The sequence below is a fragment of the Chiloscyllium punctatum genome, chromosome 45 (assembly GCF_047496795.1).
Source record: "Chiloscyllium punctatum isolate Juve2018m chromosome 45, sChiPun1.3, whole genome shotgun sequence".
Lineage (NCBI taxonomy): Eukaryota > Metazoa > Chordata > Chondrichthyes > Orectolobiformes > Hemiscylliidae > Chiloscyllium > Chiloscyllium punctatum.
The window spans coordinates 62,205,792-62,222,214 of record NC_092783.1 but is presented as its reverse complement, the minus strand read 5'-3'; the positions used below and the strand labels follow the sequence as shown (position 1 = coordinate 62,222,214).

General features: G+C 39.8%; 1 protein-coding gene across 2 annotated transcripts in view; it reads right to left on the bottom strand.

Annotated features, from left to right (window-relative positions):
* lrig2 (leucine-rich repeats and immunoglobulin-like domains 2) overlaps positions 1-16,423 on the bottom strand; it is a 71,646-nt gene that overhangs the window by 16,446 nt on the left and 38,777 nt on the right. For both annotated transcript variants that reach the window (XM_072563909.1, XM_072563910.1), the window contains exons 7-13: positions 15,837-15,980; positions 14,693-14,836; positions 11,531-11,611; positions 7,288-7,359; positions 6,409-6,477; positions 4,810-4,973; positions 148-468 (exon numbers count right to left, since the gene is read on the bottom strand). In XM_072563909.1, the coding sequence (XP_072420010.1) occupies positions 148-468; positions 4,810-4,973; positions 6,409-6,477; positions 7,288-7,359; positions 11,531-11,611; positions 14,693-14,836; positions 15,837-15,980 (995 nt within the window). The remainder of the gene's footprint in view (positions 1-147; positions 469-4,809; positions 4,974-6,408; positions 6,478-7,287; positions 7,360-11,530; positions 11,612-14,692; positions 14,837-15,836; positions 15,981-16,423) is intronic.

The window sequence follows — 16,423 nt, the reverse complement described above, 5'->3', positions numbered from 1 at the left end:
ATTCAGTGGTTGAATGAATAAAATTTGCATTATTGCTTTCGGATATGTCTATTCACATATAAGGTTATGGAGCAAAATGCAAATAGTTGAACAGGACATAAAAACTACGCACCTCTCCGCCCCCAGCCTGCAAACAAATCAACATACCATTCACCGTTAGCTTTGCCTTGTTAGAGTAATTGGAGCCAAAGTAATTTGTGATGACACACTGGTACCATCCCTCGTCTGTGAAATTGATGTTCCGTAGTTGCAGTATGGTGGTGTATTCGACGAATTCACCATCCTGTTCTTGCAAGCTAGAATAGTTTTGGATTTCAGCTTCGTATAATAATTCACTGTCCTTTCTCCACGCAGCAGCCATGGGCGAGTCACTGCTGCTGCAAGCTGTGCAACTAAAGCTGACATTCATTCCTCTCAATGCCACAGTGGTTTCAGGATGGACAGTGATCACTGGCCGAGGGAAAGCATCTGCAGAGTGAAAAAAAGCAACACTAAAATTTTAGGCAACAGTACAAAATAAAACAGGTTGCACCTGTTTATGTTTTACACAACTTGACTCTTCGGAAAAAACGAGGACTGCAGATGGTGAGGTCAGAGACGAGAGTGTGGTGCTGGAACAGCACAGCCAGCCAGGCAGCATCAGAGAAGCTGGAGAATCGACATTTCGGGCATAAGCTTCCCTGCCTTCATTCTTGATGAAGGGCTTACGCCCAAAATGTCGATTTTCCTGCTCCTCGGATGCTGCCTGACCTGCTGTCTTTTCCAGCACCATACCCTTGACACTTGACTCTTTACTGTCAACTGATAGTAATGTGAAGTCACTTTCAAACATTCCAATTAGACAAATACAGGCAGATAAACAGGACAAGTGGGTATTCAGCACCAAAAGATTTGCAATATCTGATCATACGAATTCAGCAAATTCAAACCATAGAATGTATAAGTAAATTCATCTCACATATCATCTTTGTCCAACTCTTTTAATTTGGGGCACATTGTTAGAACTGCTGCCTCAACTTCAGGGACCCAAGTTTGATGCCAGCCTTGGGCGACTGTCTGCATGGAGTCTGCACATTCTCCCCACGTCTGTGTGAGTTTCCTCCATGTGATAGTGTCCAAAAGTGTGAAAACTAGATAGATTATCCATGGTAAATGCAGGGAGTTCCTGGGTGGGATGCTTTTCGGAGGCTCAGAGCAGACTTGATGGGCAGAATGGCCTCTATCTGCACTGTAGAAACTTTATGATTCTATGATTTAATAAATCCTCTTCCCCATTTGCTGCTCTACATTTTCATGATCTTGGGATAATTGTGACCTAGTTATATCTCTATCAGCCTTAAATTGCTTTTATTCTGAAACATTATGTTGTCTAAAGACGTGATGTCTTCAAAGTAATTTTATTTGTAAAACACTTCCTTTTAGAAAACTGTATTCGGTCCATCAGGAATTAGTTGATCCCAGGCAAATTAAGAACAGTCACAAGTCTTTAGGTAAAGCAGAATTTGAAACCATGGATAATTAGGCAAAAGTGAGGACTGCAGATGCTGGAAACCAGAGTGGTGCTGGAAAAGCACAGCAGCATCTGAGGAGCAGGAAAATTGACATTTCAGGCAAAAGCCCTTCATCAGGAATGAAGGCAGGGAGCCTCCAGGGTGGAGAGGTAAATGAGGGGGGGGGGGGGGGGGCTGGGGAGAAGGTAGCAAAGAGTACAATAGGTGGATGGGGGTGGGGATGAAAGTGATAGGTCAGAGAGGAGGGTGGAGTGGACTGGTGGGAAGGACCATGGGTAATTAGGCCAGGATGTGCAAAATGTGGCTCAGTTACATTCTACCCTTTTATGTTTTCAACCCTAAAAAATATCTTTATTAACTTGTCATTAGTGTAGTCATATTACCCCCAATAGTTGAAAGGTTGCACTTACAAGTTTACACAGACAGCTTCCTTTATAAATGGGCACAAGAAAATTGAAGGAAAAAGTTGACAGGAACTGTGTAAATCTCAGTATTTGATACATAATCTAGATGGATATTAGCTAAATAATTACAAATAAAGTCGGAGCAAAAATATCAGTTTGACCTGTTGACCAATTACATCCTATGCATGCAAATACGAAGCATATTTCCAGAGTTCATTCGGCATGCAAAAATTGTTTTGCTTTATTTTTCCTCAGGCACATCAACATTATCCAAGCTTCGTCAGTTGGATATAACTGGATAATGAATAACTCAAGCCATTAAAAAAAATCAGGTGGGTGAGCTACAACTAGTACTTGAACCACTGTGGAATGGTTGGACCCTGATGCCAGGTGAAAGGTCCTAACAAGGGAAAACTCAGTCAAAATGGAGTTTGGGTCTTCAAAAGGAATGACTTGAGCACCATCAAATGAAAAGTGTGAAGTGTACATTGAAACAAGACACGCAGCAGTATAATTTTCAACACATTCATCTGGGCTGCTGTGTGTACAGCTTACTTGAAAAACAAAATTCTGATACATAAAACATGTTCTAAGTGGCATCTAAGCAAATTCAATATAAATGCCAAATAGTTAATAAGACATACTAAACATGCCAAGTAGAGGAAACCAGAAACATGAGGGTGGGACGAGGCCATTTAGCTTGTGTCTGCACTATTCAAATGGATCATGAGGGATCTGTATCCTAATGTCACTGCTTTGGGTTCATACCCCACATTATGCACAAAACTAATCTCACTTTTGCCATTTTGCAGTGAACTCCTGCATCAGCTTTTTTGGTGAAGATGATTACAAATTTTCACTTACCCTTACACTAAAAGTACTTAGAACATAAATCCTGAACAACTTAGCTCTACTTTCAAGATCATGCCACTTTTATTCTGGACTTTCCAATTCCCACAAAAGAAAATAGGTCGCACTTATTCCTTTAATGATCTCAAAACATCAGTTAGAAGACCCTTAATTTTCTACACTAAAAAGGAATGGAAGACTAATCTGTGCAACCAGTCTTCATGCCTTAATGTACAATATCATCATCAGTTAACTGTAGGAACACAGAAGTTTGCAGAAGAGATTCTGTTGAGAACATATGAAATTTCCAACACTGAATGTAATATGACCCTGATACATAGATAACAGCTTCGCCAAGTCAGGGAATAAATATATACATTGATTAGATTTAACCTACAAGAGCACAGATTGGTACTGTTCAGGATGAGGGCATTCAACCAGTGCTTGCACCAGCTCTTCAAAGAGCATTATGACTTTGAACCACCCATTTACCTTTTCCCCATATACATTATTTCTATTTAAATAATCCTTCAATGCCCTCGAGTGCCTCAATTTTACCTGCCTCCACCACACTTCCACCCACTGCATTCCATGTCTGAACAAATTTTTGTGTAAAGTACTTTTTTCCCCCTCTCATTTTACATTTGCTATGTTTATAAATGCATTAAATCTGCATCATCACATTCTTGATCCTTTTACGAGTGGGAACAGTTTTGCCCCATCTACAGATTTCCCATGATCTTAAAAACTTTATTTTCTCTCTTCTTAGCTTTCTTCTCTTCAAGTAGAACGGTCCCAATCTATCCTCATAACTGAACTTTCGCATCCTTGGAGCAATTTTTTCTAAATTTCTTCTGCACTCTCTTCAATGCGTTCATATTCTTCCTACAGCGCAATGACCAGAATTGTACACAATACGCAAGGGAATGTCTAACAAGTTCAGCATAACCTCTTTGCTCTTGTACTCTAGGCATTTTTTTTAGAGTTCAGGATTGTGCACTTCATTCAACTACTATCTACCTGTCCTGCCACCAGTGATCATTGCACAGGTTTGTCTTCTCCAGCACCCTCAAGTATCGTTACTCTTATTTTCAACTGTCTGTCTATGTTCATCCTATCAAAATGCATAACCTTAGACTTCTCTGCATTGAATTTTAACTGCCATCTTTCAGTCCACTCCAACAACTTGCTAATGTCCTCTTGGAATTATTCACCGCCCTCTTCAGTTTATACTGCCTCCAAATTTTGCATCATCCTCAAGATCTGAAGTTGTCCCCTGCATATCAAGTTCTAGATCATTCAAATATACCAGGAAAAAGATTCCAGCATTAACCCCAGAGACATTCACTACAAAGGGTGGCACAGTGGTTAGCACTGCTGCCTCACAGTGCCAGGGACCCGGGTTTGATTCCCACCTTGGGCGACTGTGTGGGGAACTTGCACATTCTCCCAGTGTCTGCGTTGGCTTCCTCCCACAATCCAAAGATGTGCTGGTCAGGTGAAATGGGCTAAAATGCCCATAGTGTTAGGTAGTCAGGTGTAAATGTAGGGGAATGGGGCTAGGTGGATGACTCTTCAGAAGGTTGGTGTGGATTGTTGGGTCGAACGGCCTGTTTCCACACTGTAGGGAATCTAATCTAAAAAAACCTTTTGTCAGCCTGAAAACTATCCATTGACCAATAGCCTGTTTCTATTACACGGCCAATTTTGTACCCATGTTGCTACTATCCCTTTTATTCTACAAACTGTAGTTTTAAGAATAAATGAGATAATGTCAATATGTTTCCCATACATAGTTATTTCAAACAAACAGCTGTCGTCTAACGTCTTTTAATTTCAATCCAATGTCTGTAACAAGTTACATCATAAGCACCAGCAGTTATTCAGCTCAATTTGCACCTTCCAATTATTGACACATTCATTTAACTTTGCAGATTCAGCAAAGAGTAAGAGAAAACTAGATCACAAAACAAGCTGAGGCAGACAGGCACTTGCTAGGACTTTGAGCTATGAATTAAGCCATAATAAACATGAATTATACAAACCACAAATGTAGTCCTCTGCATCAACATTAAAGATGCTTCTCCCTGCCAGCCATACAGGGTGAGCACAGTTGGCAGTGACCATGTGCTGAAACTGTTTTTCCACCAGAAATGGAGGCAGCCACTTCAGCTGACAGTCACACAGAAGACTGGATGTGTTCAGGCCCCTGCACAGAGCAAATAAAAATATACATCCTTCAGAAATGTGTAACAGTGAAGATTTGGATGCGAGGCAGTGAATTACAGGAGTCTTTTGAGAAAATAATTAACTCATCACAAGGTGAAGACAAAGTGGTTTTGTGGCAGAGGAATAATTGCTGTCAGGGCTTGGACCACATTTAATTTAGACATTACTCTTCAACAAAGAGGGGACTGAACCCAAGGTAAGTGGCACAACATGTGATGTTATGCATATGTATGACAGTAACTGGCAATTTAGTAGTAGATAAGTGATAAGCACACTGCACAGCATTAGCAATGCTCGAACAGGAGCATTTTGTTTATGGATTGAAAACAAAAGGACCCTCCCAGCAATATCACTGACAGCAGACTGCAATCCTCTTTTTAAATTAGTCTTCATATTGGCACAGGGTAAACTGCAAAAAGAACACTGTTTGTAGCCAAGTCCTCAATACATCAAGGTGGTGTTAGTCAATTTGAATAATACATCTTTGAGTGATCATGTGTCCAACACTTGTACTAATAACAACTAACAACAGACTTGTGTAACAAAACACAAGCTGCTTCCCATTAATTTATTTTGTGCATACAAGATACCTACGGATATCAAATCAAGGCAGGAAAACAGAGTGAAGATACAGAAACGGATCTCACTGAAAGCAGCAAAATCGGCTCAAGTGGTGGAACTCACCAGCAAGTCACTCAGGTCAACCCACTTGTAGCAACCTATTGCTAAAATTGCTGGCGCCTTGAAATAATATGTCTATTTAATGGAGGCCTTAATCCTCTTAAAATAAGTGGATTAATTAAGGACATTTAAGCATTCTTAAGCTCAAATCCCATTAACAAAACTCAAAAACCAGAATTTGCTCATCCCCGAAACTGAGAAGCCAACCTCAGTTGACATTTTAACCAGCAAGTTCGACTCCACAGCTGTCTTTCTTAAAATACAGCTTGGCAATTATGGCGTTTGCATTACTCGTGTAATATGTTGCCCTCTTTCAACACCTGCTCACCCCAACTCAGTCACCTTTACTACTGAACCTTAAAGACAACAATTATTCCAAATGAACCTCCTCAGCATGTGGTGAACTGCATAAGGAAGCAAAAGCAACCCCTTTTATTTAGCCACTCAACATTTCTTATTAAACCACTCACCACTCAAACACTTGCTAAAAGTCATCCAACTTACTGACATTACTCCTGATTTCGGATATGTACAAAGACCATCTGCCTTCCTACCTTCCCTCTTCGCCCCACTCCCAAACCCAACAACTCTCAAATAATGAGCTGGCATCATTCAGGATTCAGTGGAGAAGGCTATACACAAGAACGAGGAATGCATTCATCCACAAAAAGGCTTTCTAATTAAATTACTTCATGCTGTACTGATTGATTTAATAGAATCTTTTTAATACTCACAGTTCTTTCAAGCTCATTTGGGCAAAAGAATTTTCTTGAATAGACATGATGGCATTGTTGCTCAAATCTCTAAAAGAGAGATAAAGTAAACTTGCTTAAAAACTAGAAGTTGAAAGGAATACCAGAGTTTTAACATATCAAAGCACTTCACACACAATGGCTCATTTTTAAAGTGCAGTGACTTATACACAAAAGGTCAGCAACCATTTTACATACAGCAAGAAATCTTAAAAAAACTTGATGAGCTGAAGGACTAGTTAATATTTGGTTTCTGGTGGCTTAGGGGAATGGGGTTTGACCAGAACACACAGAGAATTTCCACCTCCTCTTGAAATAGTGCTTGTTGAGTCAGTTCATCTCACTGGTGAACATTTAATCTGGATGATTACACGTGTGACCTATTCACTTTGTTGCAAAATATCTTTAAATTATTTTGTGGTGCTAATCTTGTACCGCATCTTAAAGGGGATGAGAATGCAAGGTGTAGTACCTTCTCAATTGCTGTGTGGGGCAACTTAAAGTGGGCAATGATGATTAAACAATGGTCACTGCTTAAGCTCAAAAAGTATTAACACTTTATGACAAAATCGGATCCACATCTAAATTCTCATGTTCTGCCTCCTGTTCAATAAGCAGTGACATATCAGTGTCATTCTGCCTTAACAACTGGCACACCATAGGATCTAGGCTGCAACCATGAGGAGTTAAAACCTGGCACAGAAATCTTTCATCCACAGAATTATTTGACAAAGTGCAATTAGAAATGGAAACTCCCAGGACTAATTTATCATCTAATATAAATGCAGAAGAACATGCTTTTAAATTTTATTTTGGTGACGTGACTATACAATGGAGGACTATTTTGAAGTGGATACTCACAGATATTCAAGTGTTTCCAGCCCAGAAAATGCTTTCTTTGTGATGGATGTTATTTTGCTGCCCTGCAGGATTCTACAAAGAATGAAACAGTAATTATCAAATCATACTCCTTGGATTAGTACCATTACAAAAGAGAAGGTTTCTAGATATTCTCCCACACTAGCTGCTCTTTATGGTTCTTGTAACTTTGGTTCTGAAGTTCCCTATGCAGTATGTGCCATTACGCATGCATTCCTGAGTACGTATGTAGATGAAGACAACCAAGACAGTAGGTCTAACAAAAACATTGGAAACTGCATCTTGGATTTACAGAAAAGCAGCTCTTGTAGCCAAATACAACTGGCACCAAATAGGCCTTTTGAGAAAAAGACCAAGCACTGAATATACTGTCAATTTTTCAGTAAGAACAAACCTGAGCAAAAGATCAAGTCTAGGGCAGAGCAATAATGCGTAGACCACAAATGGCGTTTACATCCCTAGATTAGGTGCGAAAAGCAAGAAAAATAAAAATTCTTCAAGATTCTCATCCTTGATCTCAGCTGTGAGCCAGCTATAAAGTATACATTTATAGATTTTGGTCAAAGGGGAACTTCATATCCAACTGTTTCGCCTCCACAGTCAGAAGGTTAACCTAACTAATGCAGTATCTGGGCCGACATGACACCAATTGTTAAAGTTCACTTGAGAATGTAACTTTAAAAAAGTTCTTCAATTTACATACGAAAGAACTGAAACCAACATGTTCATTCTAAAAGGTGAGAGACTTAAACAATCCCAGTCTTTTTCAATATATAATTTCAGTTACAGCACACTGTAAAGTTTTGATATAAATTCTGTGTCTTACGATCTTATACTCCACAACCACCTGACGAAGGAGCAGTGCTCCAAAAGCTAGTGCTTCTAAATAAACCTGTTGGACTATAACTTGGTGTTGTGTAATTTTTAAACTAATTAAATGTCTCAAGGTGCTTCAGAGGAGCACTGCAAAACAACATATGATACAGTGCAGTAGGTAGGTAATATAAACTCTCTTAAAGGAGACAAGCAAGGTTACAGCTCAGAGGTGTAGGGAGGGAATTCTAGAAGTTGGAACCTAAGCAGTCAATGATGGAGCAATTACGAGTGGGATGCACAAGAGGCCAGAATTAGAGAAGCACAGAAACTATGGAGGGTTGTGGGCCTGGAGGAGATTTCAGAGATAAGTAGCAGCAAGATGATGGTGGGTATTTGAAAACACAAATAAAGCCCACTCACACCGCAGCCTATATTTAACTTCAGGAACTTGGACCTTGTCATCTTTAAAAGACCACATTATACATAGTTTCACATTAGCAGCAGCAAAAAACACAAGTTAGATGGATATAGTTTTTGTCCTTCTAAAATTATGCATCACTTAGCTTAACATGAGCAATGGGGGAATAGGTTACTGCAGCCATGGATTTGAAAAGGTGGCAACTAAGTAGGCAAGTTTATGCCTGACATCAGTGGTGGAGAAGCTGCTGAAGATAGGGAGACAGGATTTATTCACATTTGGAAGCGAATGGAGTTGTTAGTTATAGGCTGCATGGGTTTGTGTGGGGAAGGTCATGTCTCACCAACTTGATTGAGTTTATTGAGGAGGTGACAAGAAAGATTGATGAGGGAAGGGCAGTAGAAGTTGTCCACCAAAACTTTAGTAAGGCACCTCATGGCAGGCTGGTATAAAAAGTAAAGTTTCATGTGACTCGGGGTATGCTGGCTAGATGGTTGCAGAATTGGCTTAGTCTTGGAATAAAGAGAGTGTAGCAGTGGAAGGGTGCTTTTCAGAATGGAGATCAGTAACCAGCGGTGTTCCACAGGGGTCAGTGCTGACACATTTATTGTTTGTTTTATATATATATATATATATATATATAAATGATCTGGAGGAAAATGTAGGTGGCCTGATTTGTAAGTTTGTGGATGAAACCAAAATTGGCAGAGTTGCAGATAGTGAGAAGGACTATCAAAGGAAACAATGGGATATAGATAGATTGCAGATTTCGGCAGAGAAATGGTAGGTGGAGTTTAATTCAGACAAAGGTGGAAGGCAGGAAAAAAAATGTGGCTGCAAGAGCTGCTCCTTTGAGGTATTTTACGTGTTGGGGCAGATTTCCTCAAATTCTAGGAGCAGTAATTATTGTTTTATAAGCTGTTGCATTATTTTGGAACTTTGGGGAAAAAATATCAAAAGAACAGCACTTTAAAGAGGAGGAACAGAGATAAAGACAGTGACTACGTGGGAAGTGAATCAAATGGTGAAATAAACCTGCACAGCTGAGTGCGTCTGCTGTTTGGTTTCAGGTATCTGGACATCACAGTTGATCTAAGAATATTGTGTGCAATTCTGACCTCCCAACTATAGAAAGGATGTTGTGAAACTTGAAAGGGTTCAGAAAATATTTACAAGGGTTGGAGGGTTTGAGCTACAGGGAGAGGCTGAACAGGCTGGGCCGTTTTCCCTGGAGCACGGAGGCTGAGGGTTGACCTTATAGAGGTTTATAAAATCATGAAGGGCATGGATAGGATAAATAGGCAAGGACTTTTCTCCAGGGTGGGAGAGTCCAAAACTAAGGTGAGATGGGAAAAATTTAAAAGAGGACTAAGGGCCAACTCTGTCACACACGTTTGAAATGAGCTTCCAGATGATGTGGTGGAGGCTTGTACAATTACAACATTTGAAAGGCATCTAGATGGGTATATGAATAGGAAGGGTTGAGAGAGATAGGAACTAAATGCTGGCAAATGGGACTAGATTCATTCAGGATATCTGGTCAGCATTAGACTGAATGGAGGAGAAAGTGAGGACTGCAGATGCTGGAGACCAGAGTTGAAAAATGTGTTGCTGGAAAAACACAGCAGGCCAGGCAGCATCCGAGAAGCAGGAGAATCGACGTTTCGGACATAAGCCCTGAAGAAGGGCTTAGGCCCAAAACGTTGATTCTCTTGCTCCTCAGATGCTGCCTGGCCTGCTGTGTTTTTCCCAGCATCATATTTTTCAACATTGGACTGAATGTTTTGTTTCCATGCTGTGCAGCTCTATGACTCTAAATGCGAAGTGATGCATTTTGGAAGATCAAATTCAGGTGTGAATTACACAATAAATGGCAGAAGCCTTAGCAGCGCTGACATACAGAGGGGATCTGGGTGCACTGGTCCACAGGGTCACCGAAACTAGCAACACAGGTGGATAAGGTGGTCAAGAAGGCATACTGCACGCTTGTCTTCATCGGCTGGGGCATCGAATATACAAGTACGCAAGTTATGTTACAGCTGTACAAAACTTTAGTTGGGCCACATTTGGAATAGTGTGTGCAGTTCTGGTCACCACAATACCAGAAGGATGTAGATGATTTGGAGAGGGTACCAAGAAATTTTACCAGAATTCTGTCTGGTTTGGAGCGTTCTAGGTATGAGGAGAGGTTGGATAAACTCAATGTTTTGAATTAGAGTCCCTACTGTGTGGAAATAGGCCTTTCGACCCAACAAGTCCACACTGACTCTCTGAAGAGTACCCCATCCAAACCCATTCCCTCACATTTACCCATGACTCATGCACCTAACCTATACATCCCTGAACACTATGGGGAATTTAGCATGACCAATTCACCGAACCTGCATAACTTTGTATTGTCGGAGAATACCCACACAGACAGGAGCAGAATGTGCAAACTCCACACAGATAGTCACCAGAGACTGGAATTGAACCTGGGACCCTGGTGCTGAGGCAGCAGTGCCAAACACTGAGCTACTCTACCGCCCTGGAAAGATAGAGGCTGAGGGATGACCTGATAGATATGTTCAAAATTATGAGACACATAGATAAGGTGGGTAATCAGAAGCTTTTTCCCAGGGTGGAAAGGTCAACTACAAGACAGGACAGGTTCAAGGTGAGGAGGAAAGGTTTAGGGGAGAACTGTGGGGAAATTGTATCACGCAGAGTGGTGGGTGCCTGGAATGCACTGCCAGTGGAATTGGTGGAAGCAGGCAATTTAACACTGTTTAAGGCCATACTTGATTGGCACATGAACGAGAGGTGAACAGATGGACAGAAAAAGCGTATGGGCAATAAATAGCAGGTCTAAATAAGGATTAGCAATCTGTGAAGGCTTGGTGGGATAAAGCACCTATTCCTGTGCTGTATTGTTCTTTATTATGTACAAAAGTACGGATTTAAAATTAAAGCACCATGAACCACAGTAATTTCTGTTTATCAAGTACATACAACTTTCGTAGCTTGGCTAATCCGGTAAAAGCACCATTTGAATCCTCAATGGCCCATGAAATTTCATTATTCCTGAGATCACTGCAAGAAGAAAACTGCTGTTATTCTACTTTTATAAATAGGACAATCAAATAATCTAAAAGTTTACCAATTTTCACAGACCACAGTAATAATACAGTACCATGCATAAATTGAAAATACAAAAGAGACATCAAACTGAATGCAAGCAACCCAGCACACTGGTAGACTGATAAAAAGGTCAAGAAACAGGCCATTCAATCCAATTGGCCTATGATGGCACTTATGTTTCACACATATCTCCCTCTCCATCTCATTCAACCTGCATCCTTTTGTTTATCTATCTTTGCATTAAATTCACCTATTATTCACTTCCAATATTTCTTATGGTGACCAGTCCCACATTTTAACTACTCGGAGTAAAAAGGACTCTGCTGAAATTTTATTGGCTTGATCAGTGACTCTCATGTTTATGATCCCCACTTCGCAGTCTCCAGTCCAGATTTTATCTCAAACAATTGAAAATATCCTCTCTATGTAATGGTACCAAAAGACCAAATTCTGATACCAATACTATACGACAGAAAAATAAGTTTGAAAATTAATCACAATTCAAAAATTGCATGTGCACAGTCAACACCATGTGTAGTCAATTAACTTGTTCAGGCATGCTCTGAAACAGCTCTGGGACAGATAAGATTTGTGCCCAGATCTTCTGACCCAGAGGTAGGGATATTACCATTCCACCATAAAACTCAAGACCAAGTGTAATCTCAGAGGAGGAGTTACAGGTCCAGAGGATAATTGGACTATAGTCCACAAATTTGCTTCTTATGTGCAATTTATTTAACGTGAAACTACAAGAGGTATAACATTATACCATTACCACTAGGAGTTAAATTAAAGAGCATCACAGATGCTGAGTGTCTGAGGTAAATACACACAATGTTAGAAACAAGTTTGTTAACATCAGAAATGGCAAAGACAGCTAAACATTTTGGAACTGTATCTGGTCATCAAAAGGGAATCCCAACTGCTTTGCGAATGAAATTGCACATTTGTATTGCCTCTCGGTGAAAACAGTGTCCTCTGCATCTCACAAAGCAGCCAAATGTTTGAACAAAACTTTCTGCAGCAGTTAAAGCCTTTTCTTGCAAGGAGGATAGATACTGAAGAAATTACATTTCTTCTTAAAAGGGAGGAGTTACCCTTGCACAAGGGATGAATTGCCTAGAAAAAGTGTAGTAAATTTAATTGTGACCCATGAAAGGCTTTTTAATAAGCACTCGAAGATTAAAAAATATAGTAAAAGTTTAAGGATAACAGGCAAAGAAATTACTCTTGCAGTGAGCTGGCGTGGACTCAACAAGGTGAGCGGACACCTCTTTTGCGTAACCATTATATCATTCTATCAACAGTTATAAGATACTTGTAATGGAAGTGAAAGCCCAGTAAAATAGGCAGTTCCTGAACACCGCTGATTAAAATTTTTGCCAGAATTTGGAGGTGAATTCTGAAGCTAGCGCCTGGATGGAGATGCATGTTTGGTATTGTTTGAAATGGTGGGGTAATTGGTGAATTCCAATTTAAAATTTCTGGGTCATATTCTGTAAACCTTACGTGAAAAAGCCCTCAATAAGCAAGGAATTGTCAATGGCACTCTAATCTCATACCGGTGTGAAACAGTTTCAGCCTAACATGTTCTATTGCTTTGATTTGTGTAATCCATGGCCAGAGGTAAAGACTAAGAGCGCAAGCTTTCAAATTTTTACCACAATGCACAAAAAATACACACTTTACATGAATCCGTCCAAAAATTTGAGCAGGAAAAATAAATGTATCACGCTTTATTCTAACTTCACTTTGACTAAACAAATTAATTCCACCCTCGTGCCCTTACACTGATCAGTTAGTTTTCCTTTCTCCTCACAACTAGTCAGGCACGAATAGTTGGAGCCTCATTAATCAGCAATGCCCTGAAACATGAATACACTCAGTGACCCTGAACTGAAGCTTGCCAGTCATTTCCTTTTACATGCCTCCCCCCTAGGGCCCAACAACACAACTTACTTTGTTCTTCCATTTAATGTTACTTTGAACCAAAGCAGATCAGTTATGATCACTCTACTACTAAAGGTTACACGAAGGACAAAGAACTCCAAGTTACTTCATCCCCATCCAATTTATTTTTGGACCTTTCTTTTTCCCACTTCAGCTCACTTAAGGACTTTTGACATAATATCTGCCTTGCAGTTGCCTGGCCAGGTGGGAGAACAGAAAAGAGGATTCATTTATAATATACTAGCAGATAGTGCAGACTGAAACAGGAAAAGATAAAGCTAGAGTTCAATCTACAGCCTGTTAACTTCATCTCTTGTGTAATCAGCATGAACTTCGCCCGTCCTCTGCATTCCTATTCATACAGCTGGGTACACCAGATGGATCATAACTAGTGAGTCCTGGTGTACAGAAATTCCTCGCTCTTTTGTTTTTGCAGTCTAAGATGTACCAATTCCTACACTTTCTACCAGAAGTAGAAGTAAGAAACATGCATTATAGTAACAGATCAAACTCATTGTCACAAGTTTAAAACTTCATTACAATAGGATTTTTGTTTGTTCATCTTGACATAAACTCAGTCCAGAAAGTAGTCCAACATATGCAAAGTGACGCAGAAGGTACAGCTTTACTGCCCATTACAGTGGAGCATTGTAGTTTCTAATGGAGGACATGTGACTCATTGGCTACCCACTGGCCAGCAATGATTTCCAGTCCCAATTTCAAGCTTATAAGCTGACCAAGTTTATAGAGAAGAGTTAGTGGGGTGGGAGCAAATGATTCAATTCTAAACTGAAAGCAAGAAATGCAGGAGATCACAGCAAGTCAGAAAGCATCCATGGCGAGAAAACAAGCTAACATTTTGAGTCCAGATGAGTCTTCATCAGAGCTGATGTCACATGATGAATAGTCATCTAGCTTGCGCTCTCTCTCTCTCCCTGGCTGCTCTAGCCACTGTGATCTCTCCAGTATTTTTTGTTTCCACTACAGATTCCAGCATCGACAGACATTTGCTCTAACACAGCCTTGAAGTTAAGTTAGTTTTCTGTATTTATCATATAATGCTATTTTATTCTGTGTACTTACAGTGTCAGCAGGTTAGACAAACTGCTAAAGACTCCATCAGCGATATAACTTACTCTGTTGTCTCCCATGTACAAACTCTCAAGCAAATTCAAGCCGACAAAAGTAGACTCATCTAAACGAGTCATCTGATTGTAGGTCATGTCTCTGGATAAAAGTGAAACAAAAATTTCAACATAAATCAATTTGATCCAGTTCGTCCATCCTATTTACAGGAATTCTTCAACCAGTTCTGGATACAGTAATATTACAGTATCCAAAACACCATTTCAAGTTATACAGATTCAAAAACAATCTTATTTTGACATTTCAGTGCTATGTTTGGCAGGTAGATTCTTTATCGCAGACAGCATCATATGCTCTGTTCCAATGCACACTTGGTAGGTGATAATTTCCATGTAAAATGGCCAAATTAAATTAATGAGTATATGAATGAAGTTCTTCTAGCCTCCTGCCTACAATATGAATGAAGAAACAGAATAGTTGGAGAAGGAACAACTGATGCTTCCTTATTTAAATCTGATGTCCTGAAGAAAAAGCAATTCATTGTAGATTAGACTCAGCTGTGTTCTAGGCATGAAATGATTGGAACTTATGATAATCTATTGAGAGATACATGAACAAATTTTGTTAGAGCAAAGCACAGCTGCATCAATCACTTCTATGTCACAATTAACCATCCAATTTGATTTACCAACAAATGAAAATGCGCTCAATCTACGATATTAAGTAACTTATTTGCATACACACAGTAATGCAAAGAATAAGCAATGCTCCCAGATTTTATTAAACCGGCTATTATGCCTTTTCTTGAGGATTCAGTTATGCGGTATTAAAATCAATATCTTTTTACAACAGTGTCCTGGAGACAGTATAATGCCCCAAGGAACTTCAATGGAGAAATTATCAAATAAAATTTTTGTTAATTATTCGAACAAGTAACTAAAAGGTTAAAGAGGAAGATTTGAAGGAATGTCTGACAAAACAAAAAGAGAGGTGCAAAGGCAGAGGGGTTTAGATAGGGAATTTCAAAGCTCATGGTTCAGGCAGTGAGTGGCATGCCTGCTAATGGTGGACTGTCACAGTTAAGATGAATGAGGCGCCAGAAATGAAGGGCCAGAGGATAAAAAGGGAAAAAAAAACTCACAATTCAGTCAGCTTCTGGCAGAACTCCCAGGCATCTGCACTGACTCTGGTGATGGCATTCTGGCTCAGGTGGAGATGCTGCAACAGTTTGAGGCCATACAGCCAGCCCTTGGTGACTTCGGTTAAGTTATTATGTTCCAAGTCTCTAGAAAGGAAAAAAGAAACAGCTGATTTCTATATTAGAGAAAAGAAACGATGTATTGTTTCAGACTAACTGGAACATTTCTAAGCTGCCTCCATGCATATCATTATTCTTAGCAAAATAAATGGTTAGCAATTCCAAAACTGATCAGATTCGAACAAAAACCTTTTGCTTGATAGTGACTCGAGATCCAGTTTCATCAAACTGCAACATACTTTCATAATCAGCAGCAGACAACTTAGCCCCTCTAGCCTGCTCAACCATTCAATACGATCATGGCTGATTTCATCTCGGCCTCAACTCCATTTTCCTGCCTGCACCCCATAACACTTTAAACCGTTACTAATTAAAAATCTGCCCAACACCTCAGATTTATTCAGTGTCCTGGTGTCTACTCTGAAGTAGTGAATTTCCTAGAGTTGTGACCTACAGAGAAACAATTCCCT